The following is a 22,207-nucleotide window of genomic DNA, read 5'->3' as shown; positions in this document are numbered from 1 at the left end:
CACTGTAATAAACAGTTGTGTTCAAATACGGCTGTTTCATAGGGAGGTGTATGTTTAGCAGTGTGTGGAAGCTGTCTGAAATCTACAGATACCCACTAGCCATTACTGGTTATCTCACAAGTTCTTTCCTCAGAGGTTTTGAAAGGAAGAGACGCCATGAGGCACCATCCAAACTGAGAAAAACAGCAGCTGATAAGCTCTCAATAGAGTAAGACATACTCAGCTGACATAATAGATGACAGCCTCATAAATTATGACCTGAATTAAAGCGCCACTTGGAAGAAGTTATTGCCAGAGCTTCTTTTCAACTCAACTTTGGAAAAAGCACGCTAAAAATGCCAGGTTAATCTAGGAAGCATATTTATATTTTGCCTTAAACAGAGATGGCAACACATCCCTAACTCAAATAGAAGTACAGATACTCAGGTTGTAAAAGACTCAAGTTTCCCACTCAAGTTAAAGTAAAGAAGTTTGGGCTCTGACATGTACTTAAGGAAAAAGTTGCCATTGTTACTACCTGTTTTAGTGTCACGCTAGTACCCTTAAATGTTGTTAACTAATGAATGTATCCAGGCTAAACAACCACCATATAGAACACAAGCAGAGAAAAGATGATGATGATCAAGTGATCAGTCAAGTCAAGTCAAGAAGCTTTTATTGTCATTTTAACCATATATAGCTGACGCAGTACACAGTGAAATGAAACAATGTTCCTCCAGAACCCTGGTGCTACATAAAACAACATAAAGCTACATAACAGAAAACTAAGGACTAAAGTAAGTGTCCTCGCCACATCGTGTGCAACCTGGTGCAAACAGTGCAAGATAGACACTGCAAGACAACACAAGACAGTTTAAGACAACACAAGACAATGTAGGACAAATACACAAAACACAAAATAGCACTGTCAGTAAACTTACTGTATATTACACAGTGCAGTGTGTAAAAGTGAACTGAGTACAGGAGTGTACCTTGTAATTGAACAAAATGTAAACAAAAGAGTTCATGTTTACATCGCTGACTCCCTCTGTCTCATCTACATTAGCCATACCTTCTGCCTTGTTTGTTGTTAGCTTCCTAGGCTAGCATACATTTGTGGTGCATGATAACCAGGATATGATCTGTGCAATAACAAAAAAAATTGATTGAAGTCTAATCTAAATGCAATCATTGCAATTAAAAAATTAAATATTGTATAAATGCAACAGTTTACACTATATTGCCAAAGGTATTGGGTCACCTGGTGGTAATTATGGTATGTGATTTTTGAGCATTGCATTCCACATTTAGTGCCAATTTGTGTTTATAATTCCCTTCACTCTTCTGGAAAGATGTTTCACCAGATTTTTGGAGTGTACTCATGGATATTTGTGTTCATCAGCCACAAGGGGATTACGAAAGTCAGGTACTGATGTAGGTGAGGAGACCTGGGGTGCACTCAGCGTTCCAATTAATTCCAACGGTGTTCATTCTTGAGTGGTGCAGACCACTCAAGATCTTCCTCTCCAAAGCATGTAAACTATATTTTTAAGGATCTCACTTTGTGCACAGGGGCATTGCCATGCTGGAACAGGTTTGGGTTTCAAAGCTCAAGTGAATGCAAAATTTTATTATAGCGCATCTAAAGCATAAAACATCCTGTACTAATTGGTAAATTTTGAATGTTTAACAAACCAAGGAAAAAAATCTGGAATAAATTAATAAATCGATAAATAAATAATTAACAAGAAATAGGTTGATGGGCTGAAAACGGTGCACAATGAAAAAAAAAAATATTGACCATGTCACCAAATAGAATAAAACTAAAGTAACCAATTTTCTGTCTGTGGTTTGTCACAGATAATGAAATATTATGGGTTTCAAACACCTTTAGACACACACACATATAGATACAGTGTAGGTTATACTGAGATCTGAGGTACGAGGTCTGAGCAGATAGGGACCTCATTTTTAATTTTTTAAATCGATTTCATTGGAAGCTAAAAAGAGTCCATGGTAATGACTACTTTTTGAAGGTGTTAATAAAAAGGGATTTTTTTTTTTATCTAACAAGTAATAGTGCAAGTAATAGGTTTCACTTTGAAAAATTACTCATTCATGCAGTTTTTAAACTCCAAGGTATGATGGATGGTAATTTTTGCTCAATAAGCCCAAACACCTCCTTGTCATAGCATGGCATGAGAAACCTTACACAATTGGAACCATTCTCTATTTGGTTTGCTTTTGAGTTAGTAAGTTATTATTGAGTCTGATTGGATTAAATGCTAATTAGGTGTATATCAAATGCTATTGGCTGTTGTGAAAATCAGCCAAGCTTTAGGTCACACTCCCATGACCCTTCCTGTTTCAAAAGGAAATATGCCAACATACAGATATAAGTCATAGCTCTGAAGACAGTTCATGCACTTTTTCATATTCTTTTACTTTTAAATAGTCATCCACTGCATGTCATTCAGGGAGAGATTTTCTATTTAATAAGTGGTTTTTGACTATTTGATTTGACCTTTTGGACATTTCAAGTGTATGTCTGCTGAAAATGGTTAGAGCTTTTAATCATTAGAAGACATCATCCTATGTATATTACATGATTATTTTTGTGTAGCTTGTTTAAAAAGCTAACATATTCTATACTTACTGTCTTATTTGGGTTCATATTTGAACACTTTGTTCAGATAGTGACCTTTTCTAGTCATGTACCATAGACAGTTGGGAACATCTGCAGAACTTGTGAAACTTCAAACCTCAGATGATGCGATTGACCTTTTAGAGCATGTGAAAGGAAGGAAGAACATTGACTTTCGATCATTAGCAGAGTCTCTGAAAAGTGCAATTCCCTATTTTCTCCAAAGTCCTGAACTTTTAAATCCACAAACCTCTCACATGTCTCTTTTGTTGTGCCTTTTATTCTTTGCTTTGGGTCTTAAAGGTCAGTATCTGAAATGGCCAGCAATCAGGAACGCACAGAAAGATCTAACAATTCTAGGGCATACATTTATGTAAAGAAACACAGATAGACATCACTAAATGGTTAGGTATAGGGGAGTGCCACATAATTACTTCACATTGATCCAGAAATACTTCAGATTCTTTTCACACACTGCTGACAAACAGCACTAATGTGGAACACAATGTTGGTGTTTAACATTTGATATTTCTTTTAAATAGTGTAAATAGCTTTTAAATATACACCCAATTTTTCTAATAACATGAAATTTTAATAGCATTATTCGTAAAAAGAATAAAGAATGCAAGCTAACATACATACATAAATGAATAAGACAATACATTCATTTAAGAATGCAACTTTTTAAAAGGAGTATAGGCTCTAATGGTGTAAGTTCAGAAGATTTTAAAATCTCTGATCTGAGCTGATCTTAATGCCAAAGCTCAACAACACATTTTTCAAAACATAGTATGATTCTGATTAGTATTAAATTTCTTTAGTCTAAGTGAATGTGTAATAAAAAATACCATGAATGCTGGGAATCTGTCTTTTCCAGAAGGTCATTAGTGTTTAGCAGCCAGTGCTCATTTGTGCCTCATTTATTGCTTTCAGCTGGCAGAGCTTATAAAAGGTCAAACGCTGAGGTGTGATCCTTGTTAGTTAGTTATTGAGTTGGAAACATGTGGTGGAGTCTGAAATTAGAATGATGATTGAAGTCAAATCTAAAAGCAATCATTGCAACTGAAAACGAAATATTGTGTTAATGCTGGATAATAGTTATACAGCCACTAGACAACATACGGCTGAAAGAAGTATTTTTCAAAATGTTTATCATAGCAAAAAATAAAAACTATTTCATTTTTTTTTTTTTTGTATTACAATTTCAAGCTATAACTTTAATACACCAAAGATAGGACTGAATTATATTACAGGGCACCATGCACAAACACTCATTGTCATCTAGGGGCAATTTAGAGTATTAAAATGACTAATTGATATGTTTTTGGAAGTTTTAGACAGGTGGTCATAATGTAATGCCTGTTCAGTATATATCAATTATATGTACAGAAGATTAATATAAAGGCTATAGAATTAATATAATGGCAGTGAATAATGTGCAGAAGCTGTTGAACAAGCACACAAAAAAAATTCATTTTATATATATATATATATATATATATATATATATATATATATATATATATATATATATATATATATAAATAAACAAAGTAATTGACATAAAACCTGAAAGTGATTTTAAATCAGAATGTGTTTTTTCAATTTGGCAGTTGTTTCTTAGTTTTGTTTATAGCTAGAGATGGGCAGTGTTTTTGCCTGTTAAGGCTGCAGTTTAGGACTGTCATTTTAATAAAGCATTCTTGAATGCAAACACTGGTTGGTAAACTTTGAATCTTTAACAAACCACGTAAACAAAAACAAAAAAGCGAGACAGGGTCAAAGTCTAAGCAGAGGTCAGAACTACAGGATTAGACAAAGATAGCAAATTGTTTAATCAATGCAAGTCAATATAAAAAAGGACAATCAAAAAAGGTTTAGTACATCAGCATAGGGGAGTAGTAGCTTAGTAGTTAAGGTGCTGGGTTACTGATCCGAAGGTTGAGGCTTCAAACCCTGGTATCGCCAAGCTGCCACTCTTGGGCCCCTGAGCAAGGCCCTTAACTCTCTGTACTCCAGGGGGCTGTATCATGGCTGACCCTGTGCTCTGACCCCAGCTTCTGAGCTATGTATTGTATATTCAATGAATTTAAAATTAAATAAATTACCATATTTCCCAGCCAGTGTGTTAGTGTCGTTCAATGGAATCTGAAATGTTCGATAAGCTTTCTGATTTAAAAAAATAATCCATTAATTGTAAAAGAAAAAAAATAAGGTTAATGAATAAATTGACCATGCGAAAAGATTTCACCAGCTGCCAAATGTATAAAGTGCTGCTTCTAAGTTCCTTTGATCAAGGCTTAAACACTCACAGGTTAAAAAAAACACACAATCAGATCATGCTAGATCCCTTCACATACTTCAGTGCAATTCATGATGAATACAAGCTTCACCTGGCTTGAGCACAAACCAGAAAAAAGAAAGTCATGGAAGTACACTACTGAATTATTGGTTTGTCATATCTTGTTTGCACAAAGTAACTATAGCATTGCCACAAAGTCCTAACTAATACAGACTAACTCTGCATACTATTATTTTTATTTGTAAGAATTATATTAAAAATATTTTTAAAAATGCCATGACATAAAATGGTATGTACAGTGCATTTTACTAATTATTTAGTTGTGTTCCTTGTCTTAGAAAAACAAATATTCTCTTTTTTCACCTTCACTGCTATATAAATAGCATATATTATGATTCCTAGAAAATTCTTATAGACTCCACCTTCTTTCTCAGAAGAAAGTGTAAAAGCTTTTGCTTTCTTAATGGCTCTTTCTGGCTCAAGAGCAGTGAGAAGCAGCACTGATTATATTGGTTATATTGTTATATTTGTACAAAACTGAGTAGAGAGGAAAGCAAGACCCATAGGGAACAGGAGAGAGAGAGAGAGACTACTCACTGAATCGGCTGGTTAAAATTCAAAAGAGATTTAAAGCAGAAGATAGATAGATAGATAGATAGATAGATAGATAGATAGATAGATAGATAGATAGATAGATAGATAGATAGATAGATAGATAGATAGATAGATAGATAGATGGATAGATAGATAGATAGATAGATGGTGTTAGATAGGTGTGTTTGTGATCAGACATTAGGTCATGTGACTAATGCATTCATTTTGGCTTTGCGGGCGTGCGGGCAGAAGGAAGGAAGGAAGGAAGGAATATATATATATACTTGTCACATGTACTTTACAGCACAGTGTATATAATGCAGAATGCTGTGTTTATTCTGTTTTGTCACATTCATTGTTTTTTATTAACACATCCTACCATTGTTACTTATGTCAGTTTCAGCCACATGCACAGGATAGAGCAACTTTTTTCTTCAAAGACAAAGGTCTTATTTTGACTAACAATATTTGCTTTGTAATTAAGCATTAATTATTTTTAAGAAACTTATTTTAGACTGCAAAAAATAACAAACATTGGACACATTTCTCACTCCTGGAGTGCTGCAGCTAATAATTTATAAAGCACTAAACCTTTAATTAATGTGTCTACATGTGAATATATTTAATATAAAAAAAAAGTTTTTTTATTGGCATGGCATGTAAAAAAAACTTTTTTGCAAGTAGTCTTGTTCATGAGAAAAAAAGCAAGCTTTAATTAAACTAAATCTTTTCAGCAAAAAATAATACAATTAGTAGTGTTAGATTTTAATGACAGGGGTGTTTTGGTAAGGAGTACAGAAAAACAGCTTTGTTTCCAGCCTGATGATGTGCCAGCATTTTGCTTTATTTATTTTCCTATTGCAGCTGTGGCGTATTCATATTTGGACCCTAAATGTATATTTTAGTTACCATTTATAAGTGATGGGGAAAATTATGAAGTGCAGATCATAATAATATTCATAATTAAATTGAAGCATAATAAAAATCTCTAAAATCCCCATTTCACCGATTTAAATTTAAAAGAGCAACCCTAATAAATGTAATCAACTTTATTATTTACTTGTAATTCAACTCATGTTTATAGTATGGCCTGGGTTTCATTTATATTTGGTATATTTTTGGCTGAATATTCTAATATCCAGAAAGAAACATGTTCTTGTTACATTTAGCACTGATTTTTTTCTGTGCTATTTCTATCCTCAGAATTGAATAGGTAACAGCGAAGCAAGAGAAAGAAAGTATGACTTGATTTCCCCTCTGCAATTTTGCAGGTAGTTACTGGAATGCAGCATCTTTCACCACTCCATCCTCCTACCTGCATTTTTCCACTTTCCAAGCGGAAACAAGTGCAGATATTTCCTTCTACTTTAAGACCTCTGCACCTCGTGGAGTTTTCCTGGAGAATTTGGGCAATACAGATTTTATCCGCCTGGAGCTAAAATGTGAGTTTCTCTCTCTCTCTCTCTCTCTCTCTCTCTCTCTCTCTCTCTCTCTCTCTCTTTTGCTTACTCACACACAAACACACACACCAAAACACATATACACATATGTTACAGTGCCTTGCATAAGTTTTCACTTATTAGATACTGGACAGTTTCTGGACAGTTAAGGAAAAAAGACCAGGTGAATTTTTCTCCTATTTTTAGATTTCCAGTTTGGGTGAGTCTGTGCCCAGTATAGCCTTCGATTCTTTTTTATGAGGTCTTCTGCTGCAGTTTGACATACTTAATATTCTGAATTGCAGTTCTTCGAAAATGAAATCTTAAAGTTGAAAATGGAGGTAATCTTAATTATTGTATTATTTGTTTCACACAAATGTGTGAAAATCCTAATAAATCAGCAGTTTCTATAGCAGTTTAAAATATTGGAACCAGCCTGTCTGCCAGTAACAGCCGTGCCTTTTCACTGAGATCTTATTTTTCCTCATGTTGCTGTTTTGTTTAGCTATGAGCATCACCTAAAGCTCCTGGCTTGTATCTTCATCATTTTAGGCATGGCACTGCTTCTACATAGCTGGCTGGTTTTATAATTACTCCCACAATCAGCAGGTCTTCCTTATGTTCTTAATAAAGTGGTCAGTGAATGTATGAGTGTATTGTATACAAAAATTGATTTAACCCTCAAGTATAGAGATCAGAACTTTGCATTTGTACAGACATGCCAATATGTTTTGCACTTAAATATTAAGGATATTAAGAAGATTTTTATATTCAAGTGCAAAACATGTAGAAATGATCTGCTTTTTTTGTGAAAGTACAAACACATGGAGGAAGGATAAAGCAAAATACGTGAGAGAGCAGGATCAAGAGGATACACATATTGTGAGAGAGAGAGCAAGAGAGAGAGAGAGAGAGAGAGAGAGAGAAGGAAATATAAAATGTTGTAGTTACTGTTTTCCATTATGAGATAAACTACAATACTTTAATATTTTAACCACTCCAACATTTCAGCCAAACTCTACCCAAAAAAATAATGTGATGTATATACACCGATCAGGCATAACTTTGACATTATAACATTATGACTGGTGAACTGAATAACACTGATTATCTCGTCATCATGGCACCTGTTATTGGGTGGAATATATTAGGCAGCAAGTAAACATTTTGTCCTCAAAGCAGGAAAAATGGGCAAGCATAAGGATTTTAGCGAGTTTAAGAAGGGCCAAATTGTGATGATTAGACGACTTGGTCAGAGCATCTCCAAAACTGCAGCTCTTGTAGGATGTTCCTGGTCTGCAGTGGTCAGTATCTATCGAAAGTGATCCAAGGAAGGAACAGTGGTAAACCGGCAACAGGGTCACGGGCAACCGAGGCTCATTGATGCATGTGGGGAGCTAAAGCTGACCCATGTGGTCCGATCGAAAAGACAAGCAACTGTAGCTCCAATTGCTGAAGAAGTTATTGTTGTTAATGCTCAACAGGTCAGGACTTTTTTGGCAGCAAAGGGGGCACAAACACAATATCAGGCAGGTGGTCATAATGTCAGGCCTGATCAGTGGCCATAAAGTTTTGCCTGTACAGTGTACACACAATACCCACTTGGGTGATTGTAACTTAACAGTAGTCAGTTAATTTGTGCATTCTGATCTCTCTCTAGCACCAAATGTGGTCTCCTTCTCTTTTGATGTGGGAAACGGGCCGGTAGAGCTGAAGGTCCACTCACCAACGCCGCTAAATGATGACCAGTGGCATCGCATCAGCGCGGAAAGGAATGTTAAAGAGGCTGTGCTGCAACTGGATCAGCAATACAGGGAGGTTCGAGCTGCACCTGCACAAGGACATACACGCCTGGAACTCTACAGCCAGCTGTATGTGGGTAAGACACACACACACACACACACACACACACACACACACTTTTATACATACACAGAGCTTTCAGTTATGCATAAATGCGTTTAATTTGCAGAGCTTTAAATGGAAAGTTTGGTTTCACAGCTGCTAAAGGCTAATTTCTGGGCTCTGTTTTCAGATTATGCAAATTACCTGTGTGTAATTCATACCTCTAAGGTTTACCTACCCATAAAATAACACTCAGCATTTTGAGTTTCAGCATTCAAATGCTGTATTATGTATGCTATTATATTCAACATTGAAAAAACAACATAAATTTCATTTTTCATAGATTTCTCTCATTCATTAAAGAATATCTCTTTCGGAGAGAATACAGCACTGGGTCTTTTTTTTAGTAAGGTCTGCAAGATCCAAATTTGGAGAAACTTTTAGACAGAACTTAAAACATCTCTTTCTACTGATTAGATTTTTTTGTTGTTGTTTATAAAAATGGTTTTCATTAATACCAACCATAATTCTTTCTTAATGAGTGACAAAAATAAGGGGTTGAACACACGCTGTTTGAATACTAAGGCTTTTTGAAGACATATGGTATACCTTTCTAGGCTTTTATTCACGTGAATAAAAATTTTGTATTACCTTAGATACTGTCAGGCGCAAAGAACATACTGGAAACTGAAGTGAATTCAACGAAGGCCTTTTAATGAGAAACAAAAAGGGCAAGGCAGTAAGCACGAAAAATAGCACCAAACTAGGGTAAACTAAACCAGGTGAAAACTGTGGCAGAGTGAGATCAAATAACACACAGAATCTTGCACGCTAAGAGAAACCAAACGGAGTGGCTTGGGTAGTCCGAAATGTTCATAAGCCTAAGCTGTAGAACGGACAATGTGCTTGTGGATAAACGGGGGGGGTATTATAGTGTGGTGACTGATTTGGACCAGGTGTGGATGATTAGTAAGTAGGTGAGCTGCTTGGAGTGATTGGAGGGTTTGGCGAGGGTGTGGCTGGTGGATCCCTGACAGATACTTTATTATTCTGCCAGACAGTAATATCTGGTAAAGTTTGTGTTTCTAAGCAGTAAAAATAAGGTGAAGTAAAAAGCCTTTGGTAGCATGTCTGTTATTATTGCAAAGAGGTTATTAACACAACCAAGGAGTTTAGAACTGGGGCTGGGTTTAAGTATCATTATTGTTCCAATAATCAACTTCCATCATGTCCCTTTATTAAGTTATTTTTATTTGAGAGAGCAACTACACGTTTGCCAGTCCACTTTTAACACTAGCTTTAAAATTTTTATATAACATAAGCAGCTAGCAATAAGGATTTCCTCCAGCTGTGTTCTATTGCCCTGTAAAATACAGTAGCATGGCCAGTGATTAGAAAAAGTGTGGTAGCTGACTTAACGTGTCCAGCATGTCACGTAACGAGGCCGAGGCAATGACAAGGGGACGTTTACTCTCTAATGATTGTGATTCAAATAAACATTAGATACTAGGCACAAGAACAACATTAACAATCAGGAGCAGTGGAAAAAAAAGACAATGGAAAAACATAGAATCCAGAGTTTCAATTGTTCCTCTTTATTAGGTAAAACAAGAAACAGGCGCAGATAATAATTTGTAGCATGTGACCTCGTGCAGTGACTGTTGGGAAATTTTGTCCCAGGGCATAACCATGCCATGACAACCTCCTAGCCTTCACCATCCTTCATAAGTAACTGTCATGTAATTTAGGAGGGCTGGGTAATAGGTTGCAGTGTGTTGGTGAATGAAATATTTGTAGCAGGAAATTGGAAAAATTTAGCAGGGGCCAGAAATAAAAAATTGTTATTCAAAAAGTACTGTTACTGTCAAGCGTTAGCATGGCAGATTATTCTTAGAATTTTTTTTTCAAAATTATACAGCGTTCTGGACACCACTTTTACATCTAGACTCATCATAATTAAATATCATAATTATAATTAAATATCATAATTAAATATATAAGCCCAAATATATACTCGAGTCATGTGTAATAGCAGCTAACTTTAATCAGTCCAAATCTCATTAGATTCTGTATCACAACCTCATTATGCACAACTTGTGAAAAATGAGGTTTCGGAATCCAGATCAGAAGAATTTATGTCCTGCAAAAATAATGTCATCATTAAACTTATTGCTTCTTCAGTAACAAGCTTCAGAAAGTATTTTCCAACAGAATGTAGTCTAATCTCTGTCTATTGTTCCAGTCATTACAATATACAGCATTAGTTTTGGACTATTAGTCAGTGGTAGATTCCCTCACCTATGATTATTTCTTGCTGAGCATAGATGATTTTTGCACTTACTGTAGCAACTTGTTAATACATCAACTAATTTTATATTCTCCACAATATCCCACCAGCTCACTCTGTACTCACTTTCATGCTCTCAAATTCATGTTAAAGGTTTTTTGCTCTGATTTATTTTCAAGCAACAACCGACTGCTTCAATATCAGCATGTTTTTTGTACCCCTTATTGCTGCCTGCGTTTATATTCAATCCTTGACTTTTATTCAGAGATTTTTTTCTTTCTGTTGTGCTTTTGTTTGTGTATGTGTTCTTTCTTATATTATTATGCTAAAAACTCTGCTAATAGAAATCTGATTGGCTGTTGGTAATAATATTTGCTTAGTTACACAGACAAACAGATTCGCATGATGCAGACGCATGATAGGACATATGAGCACATTGGACAAATTCTCTTGCACCAAAAATTCTTGTAGTTGTTTCTAAAAGTAGATTTCAGATATTATGCAATTTAGTGAAGTGATGTCAGGGTTCCCTGTTGGTCTAGTGGTTAGGATTCGGCGTTCTCACTGCCACGGACCGGGTTCGATTCCCGGTCAGGGAATTGGGGTTGCACAAGCCAGTGCACTCTTAGTGCCGGTCCAAGTCCAGATAAATTGGGAGGGTTGCGTTAGGAAGGGCATCCAGTGTAAAAACATGTGCCAAATCGAACATGCGGATCACGAATACGGATGATCTGCTGTGGCGACCTCTAATGGGAGAAGCTGAAAGAAAGTTCTAAATCAATGTCAGTTTTTTTTGTCTGGCTGAAGCTAAGAAATCAGAGGTGCAAATGTTTAGAGTATGATTTGCAGTTCTTTAGACATTGGCCAAAACTTTAAACATTCTGCTCCGTCAGTAAAATCTGGCTTGGTTCATTTGCCTGTGTAGGAGGTAGTAGGAGGGGTAGCTATCCACTAACCAAGTTTCACGTCTGTACAACTTATAATTTAGTCTGGTTGAATCATTTTTAAGGGCAGAAACAGAAGAAAAAGATGGAAATAACTATAAAACATCAAGTGTCTAGCACCAGCAAAACTTGGAAACCTAATAATGTTACTATAGTTACATTTTTCTGGCTGCTGTCTGTCAATTTACATAAAGTGATCGGTTATTGCACTACAGCTACAACCTACAGAACACTAACTTGCAAAGTACAGATGGTGTATTTTAGTTTGTTATGTTGGATCAAGTCTTGACTGCATGTATGTAATTGCATATTGTTAAACATTTCATTGGGAGATCATGCAGCGAATCAATAGGCTTTGCAGCTCACTAAATAAACCTTCTTTAACATACACTGCATATGAATTAAGTAATAAAATATATGTTGCTATGATGCCTGCTTTTCAATAACGTTTATGTAGAATTTTGATTCAAAGCTGTTTCACGTTTATATTTAAACTCTAACATGTACCATATTGTGTTTAATAGTTCAGTATATTTTAGGTGTTGTTGCCTTTCAGAATCTTTCATCAGAGATCACCACAGCAAATCATTAATCTGCATATTTGATATTTGGCACAGAGTTTATGCTTAACGCCCTTTCTGACATAACGCTCCTGCTTTTAACTGGGCTTCCGACCAGCACTGGCTTGTGCAGTTGACCAGTAGCTAGGTTGGTACCCTGCCCAGGAATAAAATCCAGGCCATGGCAGCGAGAGCGTGGGATTCTTAGCCACAAGCTCACTGAGGAACATTTCAGCAGAATTAAAATTAAATGGAATATTTTGTCTCCAAATTATGACTGGTTAAACCAGTTTAATGTATTTGTAAAATACTTAATATACACACATGATTATATTAAACAATTAAATTGATTTATTGTAATTTCTCTGTGCCAGAAATTAACCGACTAGAACACTGCTGTTAATTGATATGAAATGGGAGGGAAAAAAGAAGAGATTGTAAAATTAACAATTGGGGAAAAAATTATAATAAAGTACAGGAGACGGCAAAAAGACAACGTAAGCTGTTTGCTATTTATACTGTTGTGATTTGGTGATTAGCTCAGTAGGTTTTACCGTGGTGTGTATTTAAAAATTTTATCCATGTGCCCTTTTCTATTTTTTAGCATCTGTCACTGTGAGGGTCTCTGTACCCTATTTTCACATAACTTTTGTCACTTAAGGGATTAGAGATCCTGAAGGATTCTGAAACCACTTAATGTATTCATTTTTGGGTACAAAGCTTAGGTTACAGTCTACCTGGCTGGAGTAAAAATAACTGATCCTTACCAAATAATTTCAGCTTTCTACACAAACTTACAGTGATATTCGATATAATTATATGATCGGAATAACTATGTAATGTTAGTAACATTGGAGCAACATCTCAGCAAGTGTGCAATTAAAATCAAGGGAAAGAGCAATGTTTTGAAGTGTGTCAGAAAAGTGTCATAATACAGGTTGTCCCTTAAGTCTCTAAAGAAAAAGAGAAAATACTGGAACTGTGGATTAACCAAGAAGTGAATGTCCATGAACATACACTTACAGAGGCACAACCTGCATGTTGCTGGCATACATAATCTTCTATATGTGGAGACTTTTGATAAACCATGGAGTTAATTTGTTATCTATTTTATGCATACTCTATAAAATGCACAGAAACACTAAGGGTAATGTCCGAAGAGCCCTGTAATGCTTTGATGCTATTGATATCCAGGCTTTACAATAGCATCACAGTACTTTATATTACTGTTATACTTTATATTGAAAGTATATAATCGAATACTGAACATATTCGTGCCTGCAAAATGTTATGGTTTTATATTAAGTTTATTAAAATCTGGAGATAACTAAAACTGTTTTTTAACAAGAGGGTATTTTCAAAGATTAATTTACCTGGTAAGATTTCACAGCAATAAAAGGGCTCAGTTTAGGTTACAGCCTGCAGAGCTGAAAATGATTAAATGCATCCAGTTTTCTAATTTATTAAAGAATGGAGTTTATATGACTGTTTGGTTTATGGACAAAAACAAAAACTCCAGTGCACTTTAATCTAATCTTTTTTTTTTTTTGTAAATCCATCTAATTATTCTTATTTTTGCTTCACAGCATGCTAGGAAACTGTTAATTGTCTTCTTTTACTTTGCTTGTTATTCCCATTGTACTTGGTTTACAGTAAATTGCTTTATGCTTTTGCGTTACACCAAGTAGCTTGACTTTAGTCTCATTAGACCACAAAATCTTTTTCCAGAGCTCTCAGAAATGCTTTCCTTTTACACAGTCTTCCACAGAACCCTGGTGATACTGTTGATGTTTTCACAGGCTCTCATATTTTAGCCAGTAAGCTCTGTAACCCCTTCAAGTGGTATTGCTGGACTCCTTCTTTGACAATTGCCATTCTGTCGGTATGACTCATGTCGGTATCTGTGCCTTATTTTTTTCCACTTTGTATTAAATGGATTTCACGGTGCTTCTAAAGAGGTTCAAAGTTTTGCAGCTGTTTTGATAACCGTTTCTATCTTTTTTCACCTCAAAGCATTATGGGCAGTTCCTTGGTTTTCAGATCAGGACTGATCAGGTGTTATTTTAGCTTTAAGACCTCCCAAGTTATTTTTTGTGCAAGCATACTATCAAACAGAATTTAAACAGGTTTAACACATTTTAGTGTAAACTCTTGAAAAATAAATACTAGTCATAATTTAGACTGATGTCAGAAAGGGGTTGAATCACTAATGAATGTACAATAATATAAATTTTATCCATTAAATAAAATTACATTTTATATAAATAAATCATTCTGAAGACATCTAAAGATGTTCTGATAGTCTTGTAGCCCATTCCAGCCTTGTGCAGGTCTACAAACTTGTCAGTGATGTCATTTGGCAGCTCTTTGGTCTTGCCCATAGTAGTGGAGAAGTTTGAATTGAAGAGGTTGATTCTGTGACGGGTGTCTTTTATACACATAATGAGTTGATATGAGGAGTTCTTTCTAATTTATTATGGGATCATTTATTAATACTTATTTCACTTAATCAAATACACATTAATTTATAATGTTTCTTAGATTTTTTTTATGGATTTCTTTTTTTATATTCTGTCTCTCTGTTAAAATATACCTACTATAAAACTTTCCAGACTGTTCATTTCTTTGTAAGGGGGTAAAACTCACAAAATCAGCAGGGGATCAAATAATTATTTCCACCACTGTTTTAATGAGTGAATAAAAACGTAACTGGTCAAGCGCCCAGCAAGCCACCAATCAGCCTATGCTCTGTTTTTTACTTGATTTGATTGCTGCTTGGTGGTATCTACAGTTCAGTGTCAGTTTAACAGCAAGCAGAACATTTTGAGAGTAATAAATGATGGAAGAAATTCCTGACTCTCAATTGCAACATTGGTGTGCTAAAAGTAACATCAGAGTCTTTTCACATAAATTGAGTTGATTAAGCAATGAGTCTTGTGACATAAATGATAATAGGAACATTATAGCCATAATAAAACATAGTACTTGGGATACTTAACTACATCTAAAGGCAAATACGTTTGTACTTTTATTCAAGTATAAGTTCAAAGGGAACACTTTTACTTTTACTGGAGTAATATTTTAGCGAGTATATCTCTATTTTAACTCAAGTACATGGTTTGTGTACTTTATCCAAAACTGAGTGCAAATACTTAAAAAAATTTACTTGTCAAAAAATACTTTGCTACTGTCCACCCACTGTATTTTGCTTATTTATTAATTCATTATTTTATGCCACCTGAAAAGATTTGAAAATATCTGCCTGATGTGCTTGAATTTTATGTTGCAGTGAAGCAAAAAGCACAATAATCACTGGGGGATGAGTACATTCTGGAATCACTTCCGACATTTTGACATTCTGACTTTTCTCACAGCTCTGTCATCATTTTACTTATGTACTTCGAAATGACTGTGTCTTAAATAGTCATGTCCAAAATCTCCTCAGCTATCCCTGTATTTTGTAGGTTAGTGGGCAGTTTTGTGTTATGTGAAAATGCTTGGACATTACTTTGAGCAGGACATGAGGGAATAATTAATTTTCCCCTAACAGTCGGAGCATTAATGCTGTTTAAATCTACAGTAATTTTTCTGTGATCTATAATATTGAATTATTCCCCCAATGTGCTTAGCTTGTTCCAGCTTCTATGCTCCTGGGGGGAAAAGTAAGCCAAGCCCAAAATGGAAAAATATTAAGCTTGAAATGATCTTAGCAGCAAATCATGGGTCAGGAAATTAGCAAGAATGAAGTAAATAGACATCTGAAACCAAAGTATTATTTTGTTTAGCTTTGCTGCAGTGAACTGTGAAATTCATTTATATGTTCTTCTTGTATGCAATGGTAAAATGATGATGATGAAAATGTGTGATGTGAAATTCAACACAGTAAAATGAACACATCTGCATGTGCAGAAGCTTTAAAAAAAAATACCTTTTCCTAATAGATTATTCATTATCCGATTATGTGCCACACTTGATGAAGCCCACCAAGGGCCTAATGACATCATATGGACCCAGGATTAATAGATCAGGAATAGATTGACAGTATTTGATCTATTCTTGTTGAGTTCCTAAATAATAATTAGTTGTTGAGATTAAAAGATTTAATAATCTTTTTCATTATTAAACTTAAGTCATTCTACAATGTTTGTTAGCTGTACTGTGTGTATTTCTATACAGTGTTCTAATGAGTGTTCTTAACTTATTTAAGTTGCTCCTGTGTTAACTGTCAAGGTGCGGCAGGAGGACAGAGAGGCTTCCTGGGATGCATCCGCTCCTTGAAGATGAACGGCATTACCCTTGACCTGGAGGACAGAGCAAAGGTCACCCCTGGAGTCAAACCTGGATGTTCAGGACACTGCACTAGTTTCGGGATGTATTGCCGCAACGGAGGAAAGTGTGTGGAGAAATACAATGGCTACGCCTGTGACTGCAGTGGAACGGCTTATGAAGGGCCCTTCTGTACTAAAGGTCGGCTTTCAACTTATTCTTTAGCACAGTCGACATATAAAAAAAAACCTTGGGTTTAAGTGAGGAATAAAACATGTTATTGGAAAAGAATCGATGAGTGGACGGTGAGGTGCAGTCTGACATAAAGTTGAGATACTTTTACTGCAGCAATTTCAATGTTTTTTTATTACAGCACATTATTCTTGTTGTGTCAAAAATGCTAACGTTAAAATTTGTTATCCATTCAAAAACATCACATTGTGCTATTTAATCCGGGATGGGAAGTAATAAAGTACAAATACTTTGCTACTGTACATAAATAGACTTTTTACTTTCACTTATTACATTTTTACACAAATATCTGTACTTTTTACTTCTTACATTTTAAAAACCAGGCTCGTTACTTTAGTTTTAATCTGATCAATATTTTTCCTTCTCATTGCGCGCCGTTTTTAGCCCATCAACATATTTCTTGTCATTGCACGGGTTTTTCAACCTACCACTGGTGTATCATTTTCTGGCTCTCACACACCAAAAACATAGGCTACTTTACAAAGTTAACAACAAGTAAGACAAAAGGCAACAAGTAGTATGGCTAACATGAATGAGACAGAGGGAGTATTTGATTGAAATTCTTTTGTATTAATATATTAATATGATGTGAGGTCCAGCATGACACTAAAACAGCTACTTTTTACTTAAATACATGTCAGAGCCCAGACTTCTTTATTTTAACTTGATTAAAAAAAATGTAATCAGTACTTAACGATTTACCAGAGTCTTTTTAAACATGAGTATCTGCACTTCTACTTAAGTGAAGGATGAGTGTACGTTTGCCATCTACATTTTTTAATGCTGTTGAATTTTAGACAGGTAATTACTTCCTGTTATTAAGTCAAGTCAAATATGCTTTTTGTCAGTACAGTGCACAGTGAAATAAGAGAAAACATCCCCCAGGACCAAGGTGCTACATAATAACATAAATTAAAGAAAAAAAAAATACTACAAACACACCACTGTTTTTCACAAGTTGGCTTTGACTATAAAGAGTTTCTTTCTTCACAAGCCTCTCTTGTTTATTTCTCACATGGTAGAGACTGGTGACACTTTCTTTTAAAGACTTATAAATAAACACCTTAAAGAAAACTACCATATCAATGATTTTTCTTTCTTTTACGTTCAACTTTTTGCACAGTTTATATTCAGTATTTAATGATTTTGGAGCTTTCTTTTTTCAAAATTGGTGCACAAACACTTTCCCCATTTTGCACTAAGGTGCAATGGCAGGTGGCAGATGGTCTCCTCACAATGACTGCAGACTGTAGAGCCTTTGTTTGTTGGCTTTGTGGGCATCTTTCCAGCTATAAACCATACAGAGCGGGAAAATACTACTGAGAGCCAGTAACTGCCGGTGGCAAAAACTCAGCCAAAAGCATTACTTATTCTGTTAGTTAATGCAGGTAAATAATTAAGTCATTAAGCAATAACAATAGCAAATTAAATAGAGCAAATTATAATTTTTCTTCTTCTGTTTGACTTATATAGTTAATATTAATATGTTGATATAAAAATACACTAAATTATTAATAGGCAAAAACCTATAATGTATTTTATGATTTTCCTTGTTCTTCATCAATTTAACAATATAATCAAAATATATAAAAATATATATTTAATTATTAATCTGCTAAGTAGAGGTTTGTAAAATCAGGTAATGCATCCTGCGTCGGAACGCTTTGGGAACGCCTCCGTATTTCTACCTCTGAGGATGGAGAATTTTCGGATGCTGGCGAGCCCATGGACTTCTCACAGCCTGTGCTGTTTGAGGAGCTCCTGGAGGTAGTGACACGGGCCATGTACAAACTAGAGATAGCTTGGCCGGACGTGAAGCGGAAGCAACGCATTCCTAGTAAGCTGGATGAGCGTTTCCTGCACCCTGCAGCACGAATTCTCTCCAGAACTCCCGGGAGCAGCGCGATAGGGGTGAAGGCATTCAGACATAGTCTCGGCCACATAAGCACCATCGTGTCCAGTCCAAGTGGCCCCAGCCCCAGACCCCGCATATGGGGTCTTCCAGGACCTGGACACCTCAGTGTGCAGGTCGGGAAAAAACAGTAGGCCCCGGGGGGTGATGGTGCTGATGTGGCTGAGGCTTCGTCTGAATGCCTTCACCCCTATCGCCCTGCTCCCAGGAGTTCTGGAGAGAATCTGCCAGAAAGGAGGTACCTTGTTGGCCAGGCAGACCTTGGTTCACGGACCTGCTGTCCCTCCTTAAAAGACCTCCTTGGGAAATTCCTTCCAGGAGGGATCTCCTCTCGCAGGCAGAGGAACCCTGGTTCACATCCGCCCAGAGTTAGGGAAGCTGTGGCTGTGGCCCCTGAGGGGGCACAGTTCCTAGCAGCTGGTCTCTTAACTGAGGTAGTGACCATCCTCCATTCCAGAGCTCTCTCAACGAGGAGGTTGTTTGCTGCTAGATGGCATCTGATCACCACGTGGTGTTAGCACCACCAGTTGGACCCAGTCAAATGCCCAGTTGGTTCAGTTCTGGAGTTTTTGCAGAAACAGTTTGCCACAGGATTGGCTCCGTCAACTCGGAAGGTTTATATGTTCGCTATCGTGGCTTTTTGTATGTTTCCCCAGTCGCTGGGGAAACATTTTCTCGTGACACGTTTCCTACGCGGCACCTGGAAGCTAAGGCCTAGTATATGACCTAAAGTGCCTGTGTAGGACTTGGCTGTTGTGCTGGAGGCTCTATCTGATCCCCCCATTAAGCCCTTGGCTGAGGTGGCCCTTAGGTATTTGTCGGTAAAGACTGCCTTTCTTCTGGCAATTTTCTCCCTTAAGAGGGTCAGGGACCTATGGGCTCTTTCCATGGTCTCTCCTGGCCAGCATTTTTCTCTACCCTAAACCTTGGTTTGTGCCTAAGGTGCCTGCAGCTCCCTCATGACCTGTCGTACTGCAGGAATTCTGCCCCCACCTTCTTTCCTAGCCGCCGACCAGGAGAAGCAAAATTGTCTTGCGAGCTATGGACACATATCTTCACAGGACGAGTCCGTGGAGGAAGTTGGAGCAGCTGTTTGTCTGCTATGGCCCTCATAGGAAAGGTTTTCCGTCCATTAAGCAGACGTTTAGCAGATGGATTGTGGATGCCATTTCTTTGTGTTATCAATCCTCTGGTCTTCCCACTCCCTTTGGAGTCAAGGCTCATACCACCTGGGGTATGGCGGCTTCTACGGCCTGGTCCGCTGGAGTTTCTCTCCAGGACATTTGCAACGCTGTGGGCTGGTCCACCCCTTTGACCTTTGTCAGGTTCTATGACCTCGACGTCAGAGCCACTCCTGGCTCCTCTGTCCACACTAGGCAGGGACTGTTCAGTATGGCGTGATTGGACACTCATTCACAAAGCACATCACTAGGTTACGTATGTAACCCTAGTTCCCTGAGGGCACGAGACGTTGCATCAACAGGCCATGCTCCCTGCATCCCTACCTTCTCTTTTTACAGAAGCTAATGCCTAATACCTTGCTTACCCATTTTGTAGCTTCCTGGTTTACGCGAAGTCGCCTGCCGATAACGTTACGACTTGCCTATTGGCCGGATTTCACACGTGATTCAGAGCATGGACAACGTGAGGAGTACCCAAAGTGTTTTGACGTAGCATCTCATTCAATCAGGGAACTAGGGTTACATACTTAACCTAGTGACATTCTTTGCAAACATAGTAGAAAATATAAAGCTCTTGCTTTAGTAAATTGTTGGGGTTTTTTTTTTGCAGAAAAAGTGCAGTGTGTTAAGATGCAGCTTAACTAATTATTTCAAAATGTACTACAAATTCTAAAATTGACTCGAAAAAATTTGAAAGAATATTACTAAGGAACACAGCACAATAAAGAGGTATGACCCAAAGGCTAATATGATAGCCCTTGGGTCATACTGCTCTTCTTGTTTGTATATCTATGTGTGTAAGTACAATAAAGCAGCAAGCCAAAATGCTTTTATATAAAGACTGGAGCCAGGATATAGTTTTTCAAAAACTCCTAGCATTTGATTTCGATTGAGTAAATCTTTCAAAGCAAATACACAAACAAAGGCTTTTGGTAAATAAATTAAAATGTTTGCACATTCTATTAAACGGAAAGAACAGATTTACTGACTGAGTAACCGAAGATGTTATTAGTGTAAGTAACAAAATAAAGGACATGCTCTCAATTTGCATTACAGAACTTGCATCATTTTTGAGAAAAGGTTCAAAAATGTAATTAAATGACAGCTCTTTTGTTCAGTTACCCAATGAAAACCCAAGTAACCCAAGAAATGAACCTAAAAATATTAAATTTAATAGACAAAACTAATATTTTCATTTACAGCACATGCATTATACCATAGTAACATGCCAATGATCTTATTTTCTCACTGCCTCTGGTTTTCTTACTCATTTTCAAAATCAAGAACTTGCCAGGTAATTGTAAAGTGCAAATTATACTGTCCTGAAAAGATTTCTCACTGCAGAAAAATCACAAATCTCTGATACGAGTAGAATGTTGAATACACTCCTTAGAGTAGGCTCAGGATAGTATATGTGAAAATAGTCTCCTGGCATGGACAGTGATAAAAATGGCCTCACATTTCTCTCCCTTTTATCATGTAAATGAATAAAAAAATTGCAGATGTCAAACTCAAAGTCTATTAATCAAATATTGTTTGCTGTCCTGCTTTCTTTAGCCTGTGAAAAATTTAACATCCTGCAGTATCTTCTTGTCTAAAGAATTTCAATTTACCATAGCACAGAGACTGCCAATCTATGAAGCGTGGACATCTCTGTGCTGAAATACTGAATTTGTGTCAGGACTTAGGTGATGATGCAAGTACAGGTACTCCATGGTTTTATTTACTGTAGAAACAGGATAAAATGAGTAAAAGCAAAAACAAAATCACAGGTAGATCAGACTAATAATACTGCCACAATACCAAAAGGCTTGAAAATGATTGGGGCACAAGGACATTGCACAAAGCAGATAAACCTGAGAGTTTGTTTTTATTGTGAGTGTGTTGTGATGTAATAGTGTCTGATAGTGTAGTAATATTATTAGAAATAGTAATAGTGTTGTAGTTCATACAACCGTGTTTGCAGACCACAGTGGATTCTAGTAAGTGTAGCTGAATGCAG

General features: G+C 36.5%; 1 protein-coding gene and 1 long non-coding RNA gene across 2 annotated transcripts in view; one reads left to right on the top strand and one right to left on the bottom strand.

The window, feature by feature from the left end:
- LOC124403782 (contactin-associated protein-like 2) overlaps positions 1-22,207 on the top strand; it is a 264,257-nt gene that overhangs the window by 225,511 nt on the left and 16,539 nt on the right. Inside the window, 3 exon segments of the mRNA XM_046877556.1 lie at positions 6,791-6,961; positions 8,619-8,837; positions 16,825-17,061. Of these exon segments, the coding sequence (XP_046733512.1) occupies positions 6,791-6,961; positions 8,619-8,837; positions 16,825-17,061 (627 nt within the window).
- LOC124403784 lies at positions 2,825-9,673 on the bottom strand. Its single transcript, XR_006928949.1, has 3 exons — positions 9,455-9,673; positions 8,685-8,827; positions 2,825-3,636 (listed from the first exon to the last, which is right to left on the bottom strand). It is a non-coding gene; the product is annotated as an uncharacterized LOC124403784 (long non-coding RNA).

The sequence above is a fragment of the Silurus meridionalis genome, chromosome 21 (genome assembly GCF_014805685.1).
Source record: "Silurus meridionalis isolate SWU-2019-XX chromosome 21, ASM1480568v1, whole genome shotgun sequence".
In the NCBI taxonomy this organism is placed as follows: domain Eukaryota; kingdom Metazoa; phylum Chordata; class Actinopteri; order Siluriformes; family Siluridae; genus Silurus; species Silurus meridionalis.
Note: the sequence above shows the minus strand (reverse complement) of the source record. Positions and strands in the feature narration are given on the sequence as shown.